Raw genomic sequence first — 21,886 nt, forward strand, 5'->3', positions numbered from 1 at the left:
AAGGCTGAGAAAAAGTGGGGAAATACGGCCAGGGAGATGATGTCCCCTGAGAACCATCACCAAGGGACTCAGTGTGGCACACCAAGAGAGTTTGACAGAGCCCAAGCCCTGCCACTTAGTAGCCATGTAATCGTGGTGCCCCATTTCCTCATCTTTACAGATGGGAACAGTTGAATGCACAGGGTCAAGGCAACCATTCAAGACACATAAAATGCTTACACCACCACCTGGTCTGGAGGGCTCAGCAAACGCTGACTGCTTTTATTTTCATGAATAGTTAATATGTAATGAAAAGGGCTTTAGGAGATGGGAGTCAAGCTTTGAACCCTAACAGATGTGGGGTCCAAACCCAAACTTGCCTATTGATGAGATGTGGAACCTCATTCAAGCTACTTAATTTCTGTGAGCTACTTAATTTCTGTAATGATAACAGAGATGATTATAATGGGATCTGCTACATATGTGTAGCTGTAACTCTATGACAGCTGATTCCAAAAATGGCACGTGTTTAAATTTTAAGTGTCTATTACAGTAAAAAATAAACATTACTCTTAGTTCCTCTCCAAATATTCCCTCTTGTTCTGAGCACACATCCCATGATTCCTGTCACCTTCTAGAACAGTCCTGGAAGTCCTCCTCTGTGAGTGACTTTAGTTGGGCAGTTACGGCTACCTTGATGTCTTGAACAGATTCAGAGTGTTTAACTTTCCTGGTCATTTGGTCACGGGTGTGAGTTGTGTGGTCCAGATCTGGCGAGTAAGGTGGATGAGGACCACCTGTTCCTACAAGCCTGGGTGATGCTCATAGCAACATTCACTGAACTGATCACCCTGGTGAAGACACTCATGAAAAGGACCTCCAGAGCAGCTTCGGAAGGTGGGAAGCATGATGGGATTAGTGTGTGCAAAGACAAGGGGTAGCTTTGGAGGGTGGGAGAGGATTCGTGGCAATGTGTCTTTTACTGTAATAAATATTTAAAAATGTAAGCATTTACCCTATATTTTGAATGCACCAAAACGCTGAAAACCGGCAGCTTTTATGGTGTCATTGCCATTCCCTCTGGTTCCTCCAGTCCCTCGTGGTGGTCTGCCCGCTCTTACCTCGCTCCTCCTCCTTCTCCCGGACAACCCTGCCCTTGAGGGCGCGGCTCCAGGCCCCACCGTAGTCGCCCAGCTTGGCTCTGTCCACGGAGTCCTTGCCCTTGAACGAGGGTCCGTACCTGCGGGCAATGCTTGAGGCTTCACCAGCGTCGCGGAAGCCTCTGCCCAGATGCAAGTCTCCCAGGAAGGGCAGCTCAGCGCCCTCGGCAGGGCCTCCGACGGCGGGGTTGGCCTGGTTCTGAGAGACTGCAGGCTGACCCACGAAGCCAGAGTGCAGGAAGACGAGGCTCCCGGCGGTCAGGTAGAGAGCCAGGAAGGTAAAGAAGCGCACTGGTTTCCTGCGGAAGTACCGCTGGAATTTGAACCAGAGCTTGGCCATAGCGGGATCATTCCGGACAGGCTGGGCTGGCAGGGTGGACAGGGGAGGGAGGCGGCTTGGTTGCTCAAGTTTCCCTTAAGGGAGAAACCCTTGGGGCTCCTCAGACTTGCTTCCTCTGCACAGGGGAGCTCCGAAGCCAGAGCGGGAGGGCAAGGCCAGCGCTTGGCTGAGGTTAAGCAAAAGTAGGACAGAGCTCAATGGCCTCCCAAAGTCACGGTGAGTCTCCTGGGGCCGAGAAAGGGGACGCACTGCAGGTAGCTCCATCTTCCTACATTTTAGCCTTCACTCCAGATAGGTCCCAAGGAACTCCAAAAACAGTCATTGGAGCGGGGTCCGGGGTCACCAGCCCAGGAAGTCACTCCTTTCCCATTCTGGCCTCGTCAGGAGCACGATTATTTCACTGAGGGCCTTGACTCTGGCCTTGCCCACAGCTGGGGACCAAGTTCCACGTGTCTGCCTTTTGGGAATAGAAGCTGATGGCCTCCATCCAGTCAAGCATCAGGGCTCAGGGCTGTCACCTGTAAGATAGCACAGATAAGGCATGAGGAGTCCCTCGCTGGGGTGCAGGACTGTTTGAAGGGATCGTGAGCATCCTCGAGGGAGGATTCAGAGGCTCAGAGGAGATTGCCGATGGCCCAGATCAGCTCAGAGCCCAGGCCCGAGCCTTCCAGAAGGAACAGCCTTTCCTTCCAGCCAGACTGGACTGGGTGGTGGGGGAGTGTGAGTCCTCCTGGGCCCCAGTTTTGGCACAAACTTTATTTGGGCCAAGAACAAGTCCTTATGGGCTAGGAATTTACAGCTGGACCTGTGGCAGTTTGTTCCAGGACCCTCCAGGGGTACCCAAACCCACAAGTGATCAAATCCCTTATGTGGTACGGTATTTTCACAGGATTTAAGGGTATCCTATCTTGTGTTTTAAATCACCTCTAGATTGCCCATAACGTCAAATACAGTGTCATGCTCTTTAAGTAGTTGCTGTACTGCATTGTTTTAATGATAAGAAAAAGTGTGTATGTTCACAGCAGATACCAGATTCTCTGAGTATTTTCCATCTATAGTTAGTTGAATCTGAAGGTGCAGAATCTGCAGATATGGGGAGCTGAATGTACACTGCTCCATATTTCCTACATATTTTTCAAATATACACTGACCTCCTTAAGCCAAAAAACCAAATTCATTCATTTCCCTCCCAACAACATTTCATGAGAACAGGCACTGTCCTAGTCACCGCTCCAGGTACTGCAAATGAAGCCATGGAGACAGAGACGACATCCCTTTCCCCACAGGGCTCACATCCTACTGGCAGGAATCAAGTCCCTGGGCTCCCTCTTCCATCCAAGGAAGGAAAGGAAAATGAAGAGATGCAGGATTATTAACCAACACAGTCCTGCCTTCAGTGTTTATTGAGTGCTTACTGTGTGCCCAGCTTTGTTTCACTCCCCCTCTCCGTGTATGGCCTCCTGCCTCCTTCTCTTCACCCCTGTGGTGGTAACTATTTCCATAGTCCACAGATGAGGACAGTGAGGTCACACAGCGAGCCAGAGGTCAAGTTGGGATTTGAAGCCAAAATGGTCTGAATCCCAAAGCGTAGTTCTTAACCACCGTCTTTTTGATTCTGTCTTTCCCTGACGAAGCGTGAACATCACTAGGGAATTCAGCAAAATGAAGCAACAGCCCATCTCCACTGTGTCCCAGCTCCTGGGAGTGGCTCTCCCTTCCTCGGGGTCTCTGGGAGGGTGCTCTGAAGAACCTCAGATTCAGAAGCCCTTGAGCGTGCCTGGTAAGCATGAGCATCCCTGACCTCTCTAACCAATATCTCAGGTTGAAACAGAAATCTACAGGCATCACAAGGTGCCCTCAGATGACGGGGATAAGCATAGAGGGTTAATAACCACTGCTTTGTGAGTAAACACTCAGGATCAGGCGCTAGGAGAAAACCAGACTGTGAATTAGAAAACAGAGAAACCTCACCTGGACTACAACCAGCAGGGGGCACCACGACAATTTTAGCCAAAGCAGCCAGACTCAAATGTTGACAGTGGATGATCTGAATTGTGACAGCTCTTTCTAATTCAGATAACATTGGGATTTTAACTGTGATTTAGAGTTTTACATCTCATGTATTCAGGAACTATTACTGAGCACCAATCACCGCATAGGCATTTGGAATGGGTAAGTGAACGAAACAGACAAAAATCCATGCTCTTGTGGAGTCAAACCATCCATCCATCTACCCATCCACTCATTTATCCATCATTCATCCACATCCACTACACATCCATTCATTAATTCATCCATCCATCCATGCATCCATCCATCCATCCGTGTATCCGTCCATCCATCCATAATATCACCATCATCCATCCATCTATGTGTTATACTAAGATGCTAAAAAATTAAAATAATTGATTAAAGGATAATTAGCAAAAATAGTTAGTTAAAAAGAAAATCATTAGCAATATTGTCATTCTGTACTGAGCTCGTTACTATAGTATCCAAGCACCAACCACATAGTTATAGATTAACTGACTGCATCGTTATGTTGTTCTGTACATGCCCCCCGCCCCAAGTAACCTGTGTGCTACGTCAACCTTTGTTTCCCTTGTAAGAGACAAATGATGCTGTGTCAACCATTGTTCCCTTTATGAGAGACAAATGTTCGTGGAATTGGCAGACCAAGGGCTATGAATTGGCTAACCACCCACTGTGAAATGCCTCTTACCTCAAGCAAAGAGGAACAAAGGCCCACCTTATTTCTGTTTCTCATCACTATGTACTTAGTGATCAATGAGCTAATCATAAATGAACTATAAAAATCAGTCAAACTCTAACTCAGTTGCACAGCTTTGCAAATTCCATCTGCACTGTGTTGCAGAGCCAGCTAAAATAAAAGCGCTTCTTTTAAAAGAAGATGCCTTGTCCGGGATCTTTCCCCATTTTTCAACATGGGGCCTTCTTTTTGGGTGGGTTACAACATTTGGAGGCCAGAGTCAAGGCCCTCAGTGAAATAATCCTGTTCCTGACGAGGCCAGAATGGGAAAGGAGTGACTTCCTGGGCTGGTAACCCTGGACCCCACTCCCCATGTTTTTTTCACCAATCAATCGGCTTGAACCATCTGTAAGTATTTGGGTCTTTTGTTCTTTGTAATTTGAGTGCGCACATTTGAAGTTGCAGAGGAGCTTGGCTGGCTCCTTCTGCACTGGAGCTGGACGCCCTCCGGGACAGGGCTGCTAGCCCATTTGTGGTTTGGGATTTTTTTATCCATTTGGTTTTGTGCTTGGTATATTTTTATTGTGGAGCCATTTGTTCTTTTGAATCTGTTACCTCCGTGCTAACATTCAGATTTCTTTTTTCTCTTAAACTACTGTTGCAGGTTACATGTGACTTATTGGACTTAAAGGTCATAATAAAAATTTATTTCCCTTTAGGTCACGGAACCACGGACAGAAAAACCTTTGTTTGTGTCTTTAATGTTGGTCTTGTCTTTTGTGGCACCTTGTTTAATGTTTTAGTCCTCAACTGATTATGTACAGCCTTGGCATGCCTTTAAAAGTATTTTTCTTTCTGGTAAAAATGTAAATATATATATATATATGCATATATATATTTACACATATATATGTTTATGGTTTTTAAAATCATATGGACTTTACCAAGTAAATCAGGTCATACTGTTATTGAGCCAATTTGAAAAGTTACAGTTTTTAAAATGTAACATTTTAAGGTGGTAAAAAGACATAAAATGATTAATATTTTAGACTACTAAGAAAGTCACTTCAAGGATTTTGCTATAAGTTTTAATGTTGTCTAAAAAGCTGGAAAAAGGTAATTGACTGGTAATAAGTAAAAAACAGAAAAACAAATGTGTTCAGAATTTGACAGAATTGGATCAGTAAACCTTTACTGCAAAATGTTTACATTAAAATAAGATTATATTCTAAAAAGGGGGAGAACCTGTCTTCTCCATTCATCACCCCACTTGTGATGACTGCCAGCAGATTTTGCAGGTTTTGTTTACAGTAAAAGAGAGAAAAAACATTCATGCTGCGGGATAAAAAGCAGTGTGCATTACAAATAAAAACCTGTCCTCTGATCCTGAGTGCCAGAATTATGTTTTCCCTTTGTCCCGCCCCGACTGAACAACCAGAGGTAAGAAGCCTCTTGTTCAGTATCGCCAGTTGTTCTCAGAAGCCTTTAAGGGCTGCCGGAAAACCCACCAATTTGTCCAAGGTAGCAGAGGTGAGACAATTGGATGATGAGTCCCCCTCGGGGTTTCTGGAGAGATTACTAGAGGCCTATTACATTAGATTATAGACTCACGAGACCAGGCTTTTAAGCAACTAAAATCAGCCTTAACAGAAGCTCCAGTTCTGGCTCTGTCAAAGTTGCAAAAACCTCTTTCCCTCTATGTTGATAAAAAGCAAAAGACTATGGCAAAGGCCTGTTGCCTATCTTTCCAAGAGACTTAATGTGGCAGCCCAATGGCTGCCTTGCCTGCAGATGATTGCCTCGGTATCTATCTATCATTCATCCATCAGACCACTTGTTCATCTACTCAATAGGCCATCCATCCATCGAAGTCCATCCATCTCTCTGAACTGTACAACCCATCCATCCAACTCCCTACTAATCCAGGTATCCACCCATTATTCCACTCACTTGCAAACATGCTGATTGTCTAGTATGTGTGCTGGGATGCAGGAATAAATAATTCAGAATCTCCACTTTCAGAGAATTGAGGGCCAACCAAAGGAGAAATCAGTTTAAGCAGCAACTGTACCACACAGGCAATGATAAATCCCATAGCAGAGATATGTGTGTGCACGTGATGTAGACTTAATTAGTAAAGTTTATCGAGCATTTAACACAGGCTGGACATTGTCGTTTCTATGTACATACATAGTCTGATACGCTGCTCATCACGATTCTGCAAGAGAGACTTGTATCTGTTTTACAGAGTTGCGGAAATGAGTATCATGGAGATGAAGTAAGATGTTCAGAGTCACCCAGTTGGTAAATGGCGGCCGGCTTGCGAATCTAGACCTCGCCTACTTCAAAGCCATATTGCTTATCACGGCCCTACTCTCGTGTCTCTTAAGAACAATGACAGACAGCTATAGACACACACCCAGAGAAGAGGCTTTTCACTTAAGCCTTCAGAGTTTGGCTTAAAATGTCAGAAGGTTTGTGGACTGTAGTGTGGGGAGCCCTGGAGGGTGGGAGCCGAGGCGGCGAGGGTCTACATCTGCCTGGGGATCAAAGACAGCTTCCCCAGGAGGTATCTTTGACTTGAAAGGTCTTGCAAAAGAGGCAGAAAACATCTTACAAAAGTTCAGTGGGGAAAGGAGCAGTAGAAAGATAGTTCAGAGAAGAGGGCGGCACACACAGAGGGCAGAATCCAGACTGCGAGGTCCTGGAAAGTGAGCTCAGGAGTATAAACTTTGTTCTGACAGCATGCGTGGAGTCCACTGAAGTTCACGGTCACACTGACACGTGAGGAAGACCAGCGTCTTACCAGCTGGGTGGTGGTCCTCCGTGGTATTCTGTTTACATAATACACAGGCCAGGAAGAGAAAAAGCCAACAGCCTGCATTATGCATCCTCTCATCCACATTAAGGCTACATCTTGATCTGGGTTCAAATCCTGCCTCTTCCTCCCAACAGTTGGGTTATGGGGGGAAACTTCTCACCAACACTGATACTGCTGTAGCTTGGATGCTGGAGGGCAGAAAATGCTTGAAAGAAGCTTGTGCCTCACCCTCCCCTCTCACCAGCAAAGTGAGCAGCTTACGATGTCCACCAAGGACCACAGTTCGTATGTCTCACTGCTAGGTGGCTCTGAACCACCAGTGGTACACATGCGGCTGCCCTGGATACTCAGGCACGTATCGCTGGTGGTTCAGGCCAGTGGGACCGTGTTCAAACTTTGCGGCATCAGCCCGAGGGCTGCTGTGGAGCTGCAGAGGCTGCCACTGCAGGTTCCCTGCAGAGTCTTGCCTCTGTGGGCATATTTCTGGGACTGGTCCTCTTTTGTTGCTCCTCCCCCGTTCTTTTATATTTTAACACATCTTTCCTTGAAGTGGGTGCCAGATGGACTTTAAGAGGATACTGAGCTCATTAGCAGCTGGCAGGGAGCAGACAGAGGCTGGGGCTTTGGTGATGTGGGACAGGAAAGGCACCGGGCAGGCAGGAGAGGCTGCATTCACACCCACGTTCAGAGCTCTGTTCCCTTCCCAGGAGCAAAGGTGCCGACCTGAGCCTCCCACACCATCCTGTGTGGGCTAGGAGGATGAGTGCCCTGGAATCTGAGTCCCATGTGGGCAAAACGATGTCTGCACCATCATCTGTGTCTCCCATGCGCTGGTAGAGGAAAGAGAGGGACTGTCCCCTCTGTGCCAGGTCTTGCATCTGAAGGTGGGGATCATGACCACGTTAGCATCCTCTCCCCCATCCCATGGCTGCCGCCGCCTTTCAGGCTGCAGGTTTTTCTCTGCAAAGTGAGCCAAGCATAAAACATCCCGGGCAGGGGTCAGACAATCGACAGGGCTGGTGTCGCCACTCACCAAGAGCATCATCCTCCCTCATTTCCTGCGTGGCTCTCTGAGCCTCCGCGTCCCCATCTGTGGAATGTCTATCCTGCCTCCCTTCAGGGGTTAGCGGAGCATCTTGCAAGGATCAGGCTGATCTCCTTTGTGGGACAGCAGCCTTCATTCCTGCGGTTTGAGTTTCTGGTAGGAGTCACAGAGTGGCTAAGCAAGGCCTATTTTTAGCACCAAAATGAACCTCCTCCGGGCTGAGCTGCCAAGAAAAAGATGGGCGGGGCAGAGCCGCCCTGTAGGACAGAAAAACAAGAGGTACAACCTGCCCTGTGCCCTCTCCCCAAGGAGTGAAAAGGCCTTTCCCTTCCAGATCATGGGGTGGGAGTGGGGGAGCCAGGTCAGGGTGGAAGCCCCCAACTTGATACGGAAGACAGAGGCAGACTGGGCAAGCCCCGGAAGCAGCTGACCCTCTGACCACCCAACACTGGCCAAGAAATATCTCTTGTCTTGCAAAGGTTTGCTGTCTTCTCAGGGCTGAGTAGGAGGCTCCATAGGAACTGGGGAGCCCCAAGAAACAGGCAAACCTATGATAGAGGTGAGATACGAGCGTAATAATAGAGGTATCTGAAATCACTCTTATTGAGCACTTACTATGTGCCTGGCAGTGTGCTAAGTACCTTATTATGATTACTGACCTCTGAACCTCAGTTTACCTTCTGCAATGAAGAAATATTTATCACATAATGTTGACATGAGAAATAAATGAGTGAATATATACAGCGCCTTAACATATGTTAGGTGCAAGCGTTTCCTTTATTATAGTAATTTATTGAGAATTCATGTGGTCGTGCCTGCTCAGCACCCCTTTTCTGCTGGTTTATGGACCCCACTGTTCCATCATGGAGCTTCTTCATCACTAATTGTCAACTTACATGGCTTGGGTGGAATGGATTCCCCCACCAAGCGTCACAAACATTCCTGGACCTCTCTCCTGAAACATGCATGTAAGAATTAACGGAGGGTGTGCAGAGGCCCGGGAGGGAGACTGCTTCGCCTTCCTGGTGATCATCTCCTATCTATCCTAACAACTGTGAACTTGTTTTCCAAAGAGGCTGCAGACACGGCTCCCGCAGCAGTCTGAGCAATCCTGTTGCTCCATATCCATGCCAACACTTGGGGGTGTCGCCTTTCCATTTTGCCAACCTAGTGCAGGGGCTGCGTGTGCCTTACCCACAGAGTAGATTTCCCGATGTCTCTGTCTCTGTCCGAGGCTTTCTCCAGCACCTTGGGCGCTCCATATGTGTGTGCTGGGACCACTAGAGAAGCCTCAGCCAGTAGCCGAAGGAGCCAGTATGTGAACGCCCCATTCCCCTCTCCCCTCAGCATAACTTTGAGTTTCCCCAGCAGACTTAGCCTCAGTCACCCTCAGTAACGCACTGTGTCTGAATTTGTATCTTTCCTGCCTGTCTGCTTTTCCTGCTCCAGGAAACACAAGAGTCAGTGTGCTGTTTATTGCCTGCTCCCCAGCGGTATTGATTATTTGGAATAGACTGCGGTTTATGCAATCTTTTCCTTAAGCTCCATATGTAAAATGGAGCAGTTTTCTCTCTTTACGAGGAAGTTGTGCTAGGATCAACATCCTGCATGCAGATTCCAGGAAGACAATGTAGACTCTCTCAGCAATGATGAGGTACACGGATAGCAATGCTCATTTTACAGACGACAATGCTAAGGCTCTGGGAGATGAAGGATCAGGGAGCAAGAGGTCGAGCATGAATTTGTGCACAAAACTGTCTGAGTTTCAGGGATGTGATGCAGAGGTAAATGCTGAGCAGATCAGCAGGACAGCCAGGTCCTCCCTCAACCACTGCATATCTCGGTTGAATTTCTGTGTGTGGAGGCGTGGAAGACCATCCCTCAAATACCTTTTCTCCAGGAAGGTGGACCCCTGATTCCTTTCATCAAAATTCCTTCTTATTCTTGTTATTTGGCAAGTGAAGAACACAGCTTGAGAAGAAATGCCATTAGAACCAAGTGTACCAGCACACGCCTGTAATCTCAGCACTCTGGGAGGCTGAGGCAGGAGGATTACAGGGCTGAGCTCAGCCTGGGCAATTTAGTGCCTTAGCAAGACCTTGTGTCCAAATAAAAATGAAAAAGGACTGAGGATGTGGCTCAGTGTGACGGCTTTGGTTTTAATCCTCAGTCCTGGAGTGGGGGTGGAGGGGAGAAATGTCATTATAAATGGCAAACTTGGGGCTTTTCCTCATGGTCTTTAAGGAAACACAACTATATCAAACCACTTGCTCTGAAGAAGGCAACTGTACCCTGGGCCCCAGCACAGCATGCATGCCTCCAGCACATACTTGGCTCCCCTAGCACCCCAGGAAGAGTCCAGGAGCCCCCACTTCCCTCTGTTCCCAGGAAAGGGACTCAGCTGCCAACACCCTGCCCTTGGATCTGGTCATCCATGTCCATTTTCATTCGTCTTCCCTAAATCTCAAGAAAATAAATGGGAAGGCAAAGCACCATTAGCTTAATGGCCTTTAACACCCAGCCATCTGCCATGATGTAATTAAATAAAAAAATCGAAAGGAGCATATGGTGCCCATTATAAATAAATATTAAAATGTTGTTTCCCTAGATAATGGCTCCAGTCCTCTTGCTCCTGAGACGAAGTTTATGACCGCTGTCACTTGTTGCGGGGAGTACAGTTGAGTCACTGCCATCAGGAAGGGCAGGTAATGTGGAAAGGGTCAAGCCTGGGGCCAGCCACACCTGCATCCACACCTGCCTTGGCTCCGTGCAGCTGCATGATCTTCAGCAAGCGGCCGCTCCGTGACTCAGTTTCCTCCTCTGCAGAATTGAGCTGAACTGGGAGGGCTAAATGGGCTACTGTGTTCAAAATACATCGCTCTCTAATCTCAGTGTGAATTAGTATTTATTGAGCTCCTACTGTGTATACAGCATGATTTTAAATAATGACTTGTTTTATTCTTATAGTAATCATAGGAGAGTTTTATAGAGTTTTACAGATGAGGAAACTGGAGTTCTGAGAGATGAAGGCATCTGTGCACGGTCACATCTAGCAAGCAGTAGGACAGAGATACAGGATTCACACCCAGCCAGCCCCATTCCAGAGCCTTCCTGTTAAACATGTGCTAATCCTGACACAGCCATTTCTCAATAGATGGTCACTTTCTGCTCCAACTTTACAAAATTGGAGAAAACATTTACCTTTTCCTGTGGCAAAACCATCTCTTCAGCTCAGAAAAAGATGGAGACTCGGGAGTTAGTGTGATACTGGAAAGTCCCCAAGGCGGGCAGGTGGCAGGTCACAGCTCCTGTGTGATCCTTGCTCCTGGAGGGTAAGCCTTGGTGACCACACTGTGCCACACAACCCTGACCCTGCTGTTGGAGCAAGGCGGGCTCAGATCTCAGACTTGTCCCTCTTGTCTCTGCTGGTCACTGGAATGAAGACCCGTGGCCTCGGGAGACATCACTAGGTGCCCAAAGAGTGGCCAAATACTAAGGCACAAAGACCAGGACAGCAAAGCAGATGAGGAGAGGAGAGATGCTGAGAGTGGATCTGACTGAGTACTGGTCTCTTGACCTTGGAGAGCCAAAGACCAGCCCTCCAGGGACACAGGCAGCCCTGAATGGGAAGATCTGGGTGTAGTTCTTGCCGTAATGCTGGCCACCTTGAAGGGATCAGGAACTCTCAGCTCCAGTTAGTGCTCAGAGAGCGACAGAGTACGAAATCAAACATCCCCTTAGCATTTCATCTGGCAACTGGACTCCTCGGTACTTATCCAATAGAATCAAAGCTCATGTACATCCAGACGATGGGATACTCTTCGGCACTAAACAGAAACGAGCTATCAAAGCCCCGATGAGACCTAGAGGGAGCTTAGGTGCACATGACTAAGTTCTACAAGGGCTCCGCTCTGGGTCAACTCTGACTTTATGACACTTTGGAAAAGGCTAAATAATAGAGACAGGAAAACTCAGAAGTCGCCAAGGGATTGGTGGAGGGAGTGGGCAGAGCACAGAGGACACTGGGGACAATCAAAGTGGCCCCACGTGACAGTATAATGGCAGGTGAAACTCATCCGCTTGTCTAAACCCATAGAATGTGCAATACCTAGCGTGAACGTAAGGTGCACTGTGGACTGCGCGACAGGGAGGTACCGGAGTGGGCTCCTAGGTGGTGACAAGTGTACACCTGTGGACGGGTGGTCGTAATGGGAAAGACTGTGTGTGCAGGGATCACCGCGGAGTCCCTGCACCTTATGACCAACTGCTACAAACCTAAAACCACTCTCAAAATAGTGTTCTACAGAACACTAGAAGCAGGATAACCGTGACTGACAATAATTAATTGTGCATTTCAAAATAGCAAGTAGAGAGGCTTTTGAATGCTCCCAACACACAGAAGCAGTAAATGTTTTCTACGCCAGTTCCCCTGATTTGACTGTTCTACGCTGTGTGCACACACAGAAATACCAAACTGCACTCCATCAAATTGTGCAATTTTGTGTTAATTAAAATTTTTAGTTAGTTTATTCTTTTTTTTAAAAAGGGGCAACCAGATCTTTGGAAAGGCAGAGTCCATGGGTGTAAAGAATCAGTGACGCATGTTACCAGCTTTGGACTAGGAAGGGCTGAGCTGCAGGAAGAGGTGTGGCGGCCGGAGGGACCCAGGGTTGAAAGGACAATTCACAATTTTTCAGCTGACGGGTGAAAGGGACCCGGGCTGCAGGTTCCCCAGTCTTCTGCCCTGCTCAGAGCCCAGGCAGCTGGCAGCCCTCCTCTGGGCCCGACTGCTCTTTCCCCACAGAGTCTTGTAGAGAAGGCCCTTGGTCCCTATCATTAAGCCATCTGGAGTCATCCCTCTCCTCTAGGGGCTGCTGTGGCATGGGTCAATTAGTGCACATTTGCATAGACTTTCTTAATAGGCTGCTAATTGTCTGGGGGGGGGATAATGGATGGCTCTGCTTTTTCTGGGCAGACTGTTTACCCGGGGGGGCAGACCTACAGCGGGTGGCAAAGCGGTGGGGGGTGGGGGGCAGAGGCAGGAAGAGAACAGGACTGCAGTCTGCTAGCACTGATGCTCAGGCAAGGAGGCAAGAAAGTATTTTGCAACCGTTTGCTTCAGCTGTGTGTGTGCATCTCGGGGTAACCCGCAGCTCTCGCTGTGGACCTGTTACAATAGTCTGCAGCCTCGGTGGTGGAGAATGGGAGTGAAGCCATGGTCAGAGGGTTGCACCAGAAGGACCCTCTGAGCGGACACACGAGCTGGGACCTGAAGATGAGATGAGGGAGGTGTTCCAGGCAGAGGGGACACCTGAGGGACCAGGCCGCGGGAAAGGAGGCGATGGAACTGGTCAGGGCTGTTCCTGCAGTGTTGGGGGCCTGGGTGCCTGGGCTCCTCTTCCCAAGGTCTAGGAAGCTCCCCCGCCTCGCATCACAGCAGGATCTGATCGCATCTCAGAGGCTCTGCAGCTGAGCTGGGCTGTGCACATAGCTGGCTGGCACCGCAGCTGAGAACAGGCCACGGTCCAGGTCATCAGTGCTGCTCAGGTGACTCTAGAATTTCTTTCTGGATGGGGTTTGAGTCACGTGGGCCTCAAAGCCTGAAATATTTACTCTCTGTCTCTTGGACTTTCATCCCCAGTCAGAGCAGATATGATGATTACAGGAGGTTACCAGGGGAAGGGAGGAAGGTCACGTTGTCTGGTCTGCAGCTCAAAGCCCACCCTGAGGCTACTCAGCATCTTCGCAAGTCCTCAGAAGGACACCTGAAGACTCGCTACCTAACAAGGTGGCCTTCTCTTACAGAAGGGGAAACTGAGGCCCAGGGAAACTCAGATGAAACAATCTCTGTTTTTCTGAAATGCATAGCATGCGCCTTGACCCGGGTAAGCACTCGGAAGGTTTAGAGTCATTGTGAACGTGTCACTGTACCATAAAATCCTAGGGTCCTAACAGTTCTTTGGAAAAGGCAGTCCCAGTCTGATGCTTACTGATGAGAAGCCTGGGGCTCAGCGAGGCTGATAGAGTAACCCAGGGTCACACAGCCAGGCCAGAGCAAGCTGGCGCCAGGATCTGCTAACCCTACAGATTTCTTCTCGATGCCCACGCTGTTCCCTGCCACCTCACACTGCTCCCAGCCACGGCTGCAAGCAAATTGCCACCGACTGGCTTCGTGCTGACCAGAATGGACTGAACTCTTATTTAGGGACGGTGACAGCTTTTATTAGCAATTCTTCCCCAGAAAGAAGTCTTCTACCAGGCAAGTCCTCAGCGAGAACTGTCCCAACATGTATATGTGTGTGTGTGTGTGTGTGTCTGTGTCTGTGTGTGTCTCTCTGTGTGTGTGTCTGTGTGTGTGTTGAGGGGTCTCTGTCTCCCACCTGTCTCCACAGAGTCTAGGTCTCTCCCACTGGGGAGCATCTCCCCAGCAGGACTGAGAGGCGAGCTCCCAGCCCATCAGAGCAGACGAAGGACCTTTCAGCCCCCTGGCTAACTAACTTCCTCACTGGCAGATGGGGAAACTGAAGGACGGGGTCTCCTAGAGTGCCTCCTCTTAGACCCAGGCCTCCTGGACCCCAGGCTTCAGCCTGCACACCCTCCCTAGGAAGGAAGAAAAGCACCTAAATAATTACTGATTGCAGGCCTACTGCGTGCTAGGTCCCCATCCACACTATCCTGGCCTGAGAGGCTCTGTAAGGTTGTTGACTTGTTCTCACCTTACAAGTAGGGGCTTCAGGGCTGGAGAGGTCAGCTGCCTTGCTGGCTTGGAGGCAGAGCTAGTGATTGGCAGAACAAGACCCAAACTCAGGCCTTTCTGATTCTCGAACTCTCCATGATAACCTCCGTTTCTGACCTCTGATCTCTAAACTTGGGGCTTCTGTCTGTGGTGTGAGCGGGGCCGTTGGGAGCCCTCCATCCTCAGGGAGCCTTTCTCCTCCGTGTGCCGGAGCCCATGTGGGTCGTGAGAACTTTCTAGAAGGCCCAGAGGTACCCAGGCCTTGGAGCATCTTCATCAAGAGTTATGCTGTCCCCTGCAACAGAAAGATGGCTCCTTCCAAGAAGGCAAGCTCAGTCAGAAACAGAATGACCCTTCAGCCCCTCGGCACATCATCTGGACAGCATGGCATCAGGGAGAAGGTGGCACAGGCCCCATGGTACCGTCAGATACCATGGAACTAGGGAGGAGGTGGCATGAAACCCCACGGGGCACACAGCAGCAGACCCAGTCATGCGGGAACACACGTGCACCCCATGCCTGCCACCCCCAGCACGTGCACATGGTCTCTGTCCCTATCTGTCCCAAAACCCAATTCACAGGGGAGAAACAACGGTCGCTATGCAAGTTGCCAAGCAACCTGGTTAGTGTCAGAGTAAAGCCAGAAACAAGATTCTTCCTCGCTTGGAATGTTCAGATGAATAAACCAGCACATGCCTTAAACAGCCCAGGCCAGGCCTTCTGCTCGGCATCATTGGTAGTTTGGACTGGATAACTTTCTGGTGCTGGGAGAGCACCCTGGACATGACAGAGTGGGTAGCAGTATCCCTGGACCCCAGCACTGCTCCCTTCTCCTTGAGGTACGACCATGACGGATGTCTTTAGACATTGTTCTAGACTTTTAGCTTGTGGGAAAGCAAATCCTGGTCATCAGACTTCACATCTACAGAGCTCTAAGGTCAGCTTCTAGAGCTTCTAGGTGTCTTCCAGGTGCTGACTACTGTAAGATGTTATCGTGAAGTTCACGCCAGACCCCCGGTTTCTGTGCTGCGACACTACGGTCTGTTTCTATGCATGTTGGTTCTCTGACTCTGAATTTCCATTTTAAGCTCCTAAGATTTCGTCTCCTCCCTTGGCAAGGTTGCAATTCTCCCCGGGAGACAGTCATGCCTTGCTGCCTTCCAGTGACCAGGATGAAAGACGCGCCCATGAATTATATATTTCAAGTCATTTCCAAATTGCTCAGCAATTACTGAACACCCAAGGTCAGCTGCCAGGAGCAAGACGGAGCAGCTAGGGGGAAACTCACCCATATGCAGAAATACTCGTCCTGCTGGGGAGCAGAGTTAAGGGCAATTTTATTTTTCATTTTGTTTATCCATCTTTTTATTTTCCATAGCTAGTTGTGATTTAAAAAAAAAAGAGACTGTGTGAGTTTAGATATCAACCACATTCGAGGAGTCTGAATCTTGGCTTCAGCGTGTACCAGCGCTGGGAACACAGGCAAGCCACTTGAGCTCTGTACGCCTCCGCCTGTCATTCATAAAATGGAATGAAGCTCTGTGAGGGGACATCTGCAGTCACTGCATTCTGGGAGGCTGAGGCAGGAGGACTGCGTGTTTGGCACTGCCTGGGAAACTCAGCCACTTAGTGAGTCCCGATATCAGAACAAACAGGAGGAAGTGGGTACTTAACTCAGTGCAAAGGTCCTGGACTCAGGTGCTAAGACTGCAAATCAACAACAGGAACAACAGTAGCAAAACAAAAACAAAAGCAAACCAAACAAACAAACAAAACCCGGAAGTATATCAGGACTAGGGTTGGCTGAGAGGATTGGCTGAAGTTGTATATGGAAAATACTTAGCATAGGCAACCCTTGGATCTCAGCACAATCCCAGACTTTGCTATTTGCATGTCAGGCAGCCAGGACAAGCAGAAGGACAGAGGGTCTGGGATGTGTAGGAGTTTTTGTCTGAGTTCCTACTTGGCCAGCTCTGTCACTTAGTAACTCGAGACAGCAATGAGAGCATGTTACATTTCTAAGCCTTCACTTACCTGACTGGAAAGTGGGTAAAATCATGCCATCTCTCAGAGTCCCAACAAACGCTTGGCTCCTCTAGGTAGAGGTTCCAAACTATTGCTATCCTGGACTCGGGGGCTGATGGCACCACATGAGAACAAGGGCCCCTTCTTTCTAAACTTACTGTGAGTCCTTAAGAGTCCCACCAGCCCCCAAATTAATAGGTCACTGCTGTCGTGATGTCTTTAAAATTAGACAAACACCCCCAGAGACAAGCGTGAAGTCGCCCACATACCTTCAGGAATAAACCAGTCAGGCAGGGGTGGGGGCGGATGCTTTGTCTGGCTGCAGCCCAGGGAGGGAGAGAGGCAGGAGAGCTGGAGTGTGATGTGAGCACCTGCAGCCCCTGGGGGCTGTGAAGCTGCGTCTGTCTCCCTCGGGGGCCCAGAACAATCTCCACCGTGAGCACTGGATGGGGAGTCTGTGACACTGGTCTCGTGGAGGGCTGTGGGTTTGAATCTAGACACGCAAACAAGCTGGGTGTTCTGGGTGCTGACTGCAGCCTCTCTGAGCTGGGGACCTCGATTGAAGACCTGAGCAGCCTGGAAGCATCTCCAGCTGGGTGTAACACTCTGCTCTCGCTGTCTGGAAATCCTTAAGCTGTGAACGGGAAACCCTGCGTCCCCCTTGGCCACGAGGTTTGAAGGAGGCTCCTGACCTTGGAATCACAGCTTCATGGGGGCCTCTTACTTCCTTTCTTCTTGCCTGACCTTTAAAGGCCACTCTCTAGCTGGTGGCCTGGAGCAAGTGGTTTGCCCCCTCTGCTCCTTCAGGTATTTCTTAGGAAAACATGACAGCAAAAACAACTTTCAAATCTCTCCTGGTTCTTATTTATGGCAGTTTTTTTCCTATATTTATATCATAATTCACTCTGTTATTCAATCAACAAACACAAAGTGCCAGTCACATGCCAAGCCAAGGTTTGTCCCACAGACATGGCTTAAGATAGCAGATCTGCTCCTATGGAACGGTTGTCTTACACAAACTGTGCACATGCTGTCTCTCTAGGGATAAATCCTTCCTCGACACAGAAGATATCCAGGAGTGATTGTTCTCCCAGTCCCAGTTAGGGAGCAGGAGACGGCATGTTTTTATTTCTTCATTCAACAAACATTTATGGAGCACATCAAGTACCATGGATACAGTCCTGAAGATGTGGCCCGTCCCTCAGGAAGGTGACAGCCTTATAGTTTAGCTTTTAAAACCTTGGGGCCTATGTTGCTTTCAAGTACTAGGAAGAATAATTTCACTTATTGTGCTCACAGAAGCTTGAATGCATAATTTCTAGTGCTCACTGTGACTATGAGGCCTTCCTCGTATACTGATGAGAAATGGAGGCACAGAGGAATCAAATGACTTGCTGATGGTCACACAGCTCACAAGTCCCCCAGTCCCTTGGCTGAGTCACTGCTTGGGGTGAGGCCTCTTCCCCAGTCCTAGTCTGTGCCTGTCTGGAGCACACCAGTCCTGACGAAATCCCCCAAGCAAATGCCATGGATCCCTTAAGTCTTCCAAATCAGAGAAGATGGCGTTGAAGGCCAGAGAGAGGCCCTGGCCACTAGTCCCCTGGGGCTCACTTGACCTGTAGATCTGATCCAGTTGGGCAGCTCACGACCACTGTGGGTCTTCAGGGAGGGCACAAGGGACGATTCTCAAAGCAGGGTGGACCTGACACCTTGTGGGAGACTCATTAGGACAGAGCTTACCAGATCTTGGGGAAGCAGAAGTGGGGTGCAGTTGTGTGTCAGAGGTCACGAGGCCAGCAAATGGCATGGAGGGGATAGAGTGTGGCTACTTGCAAGCTTCATGTCCAGAGCCACTGTCACCACTGGGCTCCTGCCAGCTCCGGGACCGCAGGACTTGGCAGCCCGAGTTTTAATCAAAACCACAAGCAGACAGCACCACATGCTAGTGGGAAGGCTGAAAACACACAAACACACGAAACAATTCAAACACACGAGAGTGCGGGAGAGGAGGAGACGCTCCCGGGCATCTGCAGCAGGGATGCGACAGGGCGCACAGCCCCTCTGCAGAGCCACGAAGGTGCTGGGTAAAAGGCAGACTGTCCGCTCAGCAAATGAGCGGCGGTAACACTCTGAATAGCTAACCCAAGAGAAAGGTGAACCCCGCTCACGCAAGAGCTACAGGCGAACACAGCAGCTCCATCTGTCATTTCCAAACCCAAAGCCACCCTCATGTCTAGTGACCAAGGTGGCACATCCACGCCACAGGGGACTGTGCCACCGTAAAGGTGTGACAGCTACTCACTCACCCCCGCCACAGCCAGTGCATCTCAACAGATGACACTGTGCAGAGTGAGAAGAGCCAGAGCAGAGAGGCTGCAGGCCCCGTCTATGAGACAGTCTAGAAAAGGCAAAAGAAAAACAGATCGGTGGTTGCCAGGGCGCGCGTGGGGGCGGGCGGGACGAAGCACCAGGGGCACGGATGGAATCGGCAGGGGGGGAGCTCTTGGGAGTCTCCGTGCTTCGTGGTGGAGCTCACTTGTATGCATTTGTCAGAAATGCACGCTAAAATGGGTTCATCTTACTGCAGGGAAATTATGCTAATAAAGTCCCCCCAAGCCCCTCCCAAAAGAAAAACCCACCAACAAGGCATTGCACATTTCCTCTGATGCTGGCTGCTCCCCAGAGGAAGGAGCTTCCAGGAGAGTGAACACCTGCTTGCTCACTTATCTGCGGTCCCTGGGATGCTCACCTGGAGGGAGGGGATGCTGCTCAGCCAGGCAGGGGCGGCCCCTGGAGCACCTGGGCTCCCACGTGATGCAGGCTCACTGCCTGCTCGGCTCCCAGACAGTAAGTTCAGGGTTATTTTTGCTCCGTGAAGTACCAGCCACAGGGTTCTTTCTCTGCAGGCGGTCGCCACCCCCTGCTGTGTTTACATAAAAACACATTTGCACAGGGTTTTGTTTTTACATTTGCCTCAGCAGCATGGATCCTATTAAAAGAGGGGAGGCCTGATTATCAGGCTGGAAGCAGCTCAAAGACAAGGCGGCTTGGAGGAGGGAGGTGCGGGTGTGTGCTCCTGCCCCAGGAGTCCCTGGCACCCTGGGGTCTCCGTGGAGGTAGCACAAGTGTTCTCCGGTGCTGGTGTGTGGGTGTGCTCTGCTTCTGCCCTTCTGCCCGACTGACATTCTGGGCAGGAGCTGCTTTGTGGAGCGGGGACTGTCCTCTGCACTGGGCAGGTCCCCGGCCTGGGCCTGGACCTCAGAGGCTCTCTCAGGATCCAGTACATCAGTAGGAGCTGTTAAGTGTCTTCTCAGCATGGCGCGGGGATGCACCCCATGCAAATCACTGACCCCCCCATAAAGGAAGTTGGTGGGAGCCCAGCCCTGCACCCCTCTGCCTCCCAGCTCGTCGGCGTCCCCCACCACTGGATCACATTTGTGGCTCTTAGCTGGCACCAAAAGTGCCTGGCACATTTCCCAAGTCAGAAGCTCAAGGCAGGCCTTAGTGACAGGCACGGTGATAGCAACAGCCATGGCCTTGGTTGAGGGCAGCGCCTACAGTACCCCAGGCCCTGACTACCATGGTGACTGCAACGTCTGCCAGCTGTCCCACATCACCTCACCAAGCCCCCAGCACCTCCAGTGTGAAAATCCACAATGACTCCCATTTTACAGGGTGGCAAACTAAGGCACTGTGCTCGTGGGTGCCAAGCTGGAACTTGAGCCTGTCTGATCCCAGGGTCCTGTCTCAATTGTCACATTTTAGCTAAGGCGTTTCAGCCTTGAACTGTTGTAAAGGACAAGCTGTCTACACAGCAGGAGAGGGAAAGTGGGCAAAAAGCAGAGAACTCGCTTGAACTTGCTTCACACCATGAGGAGGGTAGACTTTGGCGCTAGGCCGACTGGAAGCCAAATTCCGCTCAGCCTCTTATCAGCTCAGTGAACTCGGCCAAACGACTGGGCCTTGCTTTCACATCTGTAATCCGGGGACCATGATTAGAGTATCTCACAGGGTTTTGTAAAGCTGACGTGAGATGGTGCTTTCAATTGCTTAACGGAGCCAGGAAAGTAGCTGAACTCAATACATACAGGTTGAAGCTGGGCCTGGGAGGCTGAGGCAGGAAGACCAATTCAAGCCCAACCTGGGCAGCTGAGCAACAGAGCCAGTCTTAACATTTAAAAATTAAAAATGAAAAAGAGATCAACGAGTAGCTCAGTGAGAAGGCCCTTGGCTCAACTCCAAGTATTACAAATAAATCAATATAAGCTGGGTGAAGGCTCACGAGAGGTGTTAGGGGAATAGCCCACGCTGACCCGGAAACCAGAGCTAGAGTGAATTTATGCTGAGTCACTCAGGGAGGCAAAGGTGACAGTCCCTGATACACACACACACACACACACACACACACACACACACACACGCTGCCCCTAAGCTGGTCTTCTTCTTCTGTCTCCTGCTCTCCATTGGGACCAAATAAAGATATCCTGTGTGTGCTGCCAGCAACAGGACACCAGGGGACAAAAGCCCACTCAGGGCCTTCACTCAAGGGGTCTGAAGGACCCTGGCCCTTTGCGAACTGCACAGCTGAACTCAGCCCCCGGGGATCTGTCTTCAGTGGCCACCCTGGCCCATCCATCCCACGCCCCCGGGGGCTTTGGCCTGGCTTCTGATCAGCGGCTGCCCTTGTGGGCACCATGGAGAAGAAGCACTGACCCTCCGAGGCCACAGACAGGCCTGGGGCAGGCACACAGGGGCCCCCAGCCATCAGCTGTAGGAGCTTCTGCTGCTTCTTATTCACTCAGAGCATTGTGCCTCCTGAGAGCTCTTGGAGCTGCTTTTTCCCCCTGAAAACAGTCATTTCCAGGAATTCGCGCTGCATGGAGAGAAGGGATTGGGCTGTGGACCACAGTACCTTGTGTACCACCCAGAGCCTGGGGGCTACTTAGACACTCGGCAGCTGCTACCAGCTGCTGTGATGTCTGGGCTGGGGACGTCTCCAAGGCCCCTGGGACGAGCTGGGGCTCCTACAGGAAGGCAGCAGTAAGGGCACCATGTCTGGTGTCACAGCCA

The 21,886-nt window shown here is 49.9% G+C and overlaps 1 protein-coding gene across 5 annotated transcripts in view; it reads right to left on the reverse strand.

Moving 5' to 3' along the window:
* Positions 1-21,886, reverse strand: part of Wscd2 (WSC domain containing 2) — a 107,365-nt gene that overhangs the window by 46,208 nt on the left and 39,271 nt on the right. For 4 of the 5 annotated variants that reach the window (XM_063225810.1, XM_003477876.4, XM_013141815.3 and 1 more), the window contains exon 2: positions 1,101-1,997. In XM_063225810.1, coding sequence (XP_063081880.1) covers positions 1,101-1,479 — 379 coding nt within the window. In that variant the 5' untranslated portion in view covers positions 1,480-1,997. Of the gene's footprint in view, positions 1-1,100; positions 1,998-8,043; positions 8,192-21,886 lie in introns of those variants that run through there. The other variant, XM_005007231.4, reaches the window with a different exon arrangement.

The sequence above is a fragment of the Cavia porcellus genome, unplaced genomic scaffold, assembly GCF_034190915.1.
Source record: "Cavia porcellus strain 051 isolate PalLab524CR breed Dunkin Hartley unplaced genomic scaffold, mCavPor4.1 scaffold_16, whole genome shotgun sequence".
In the NCBI taxonomy this organism is placed as follows: Eukaryota; Metazoa; Chordata; class Mammalia; order Rodentia; family Caviidae; genus Cavia; species Cavia porcellus.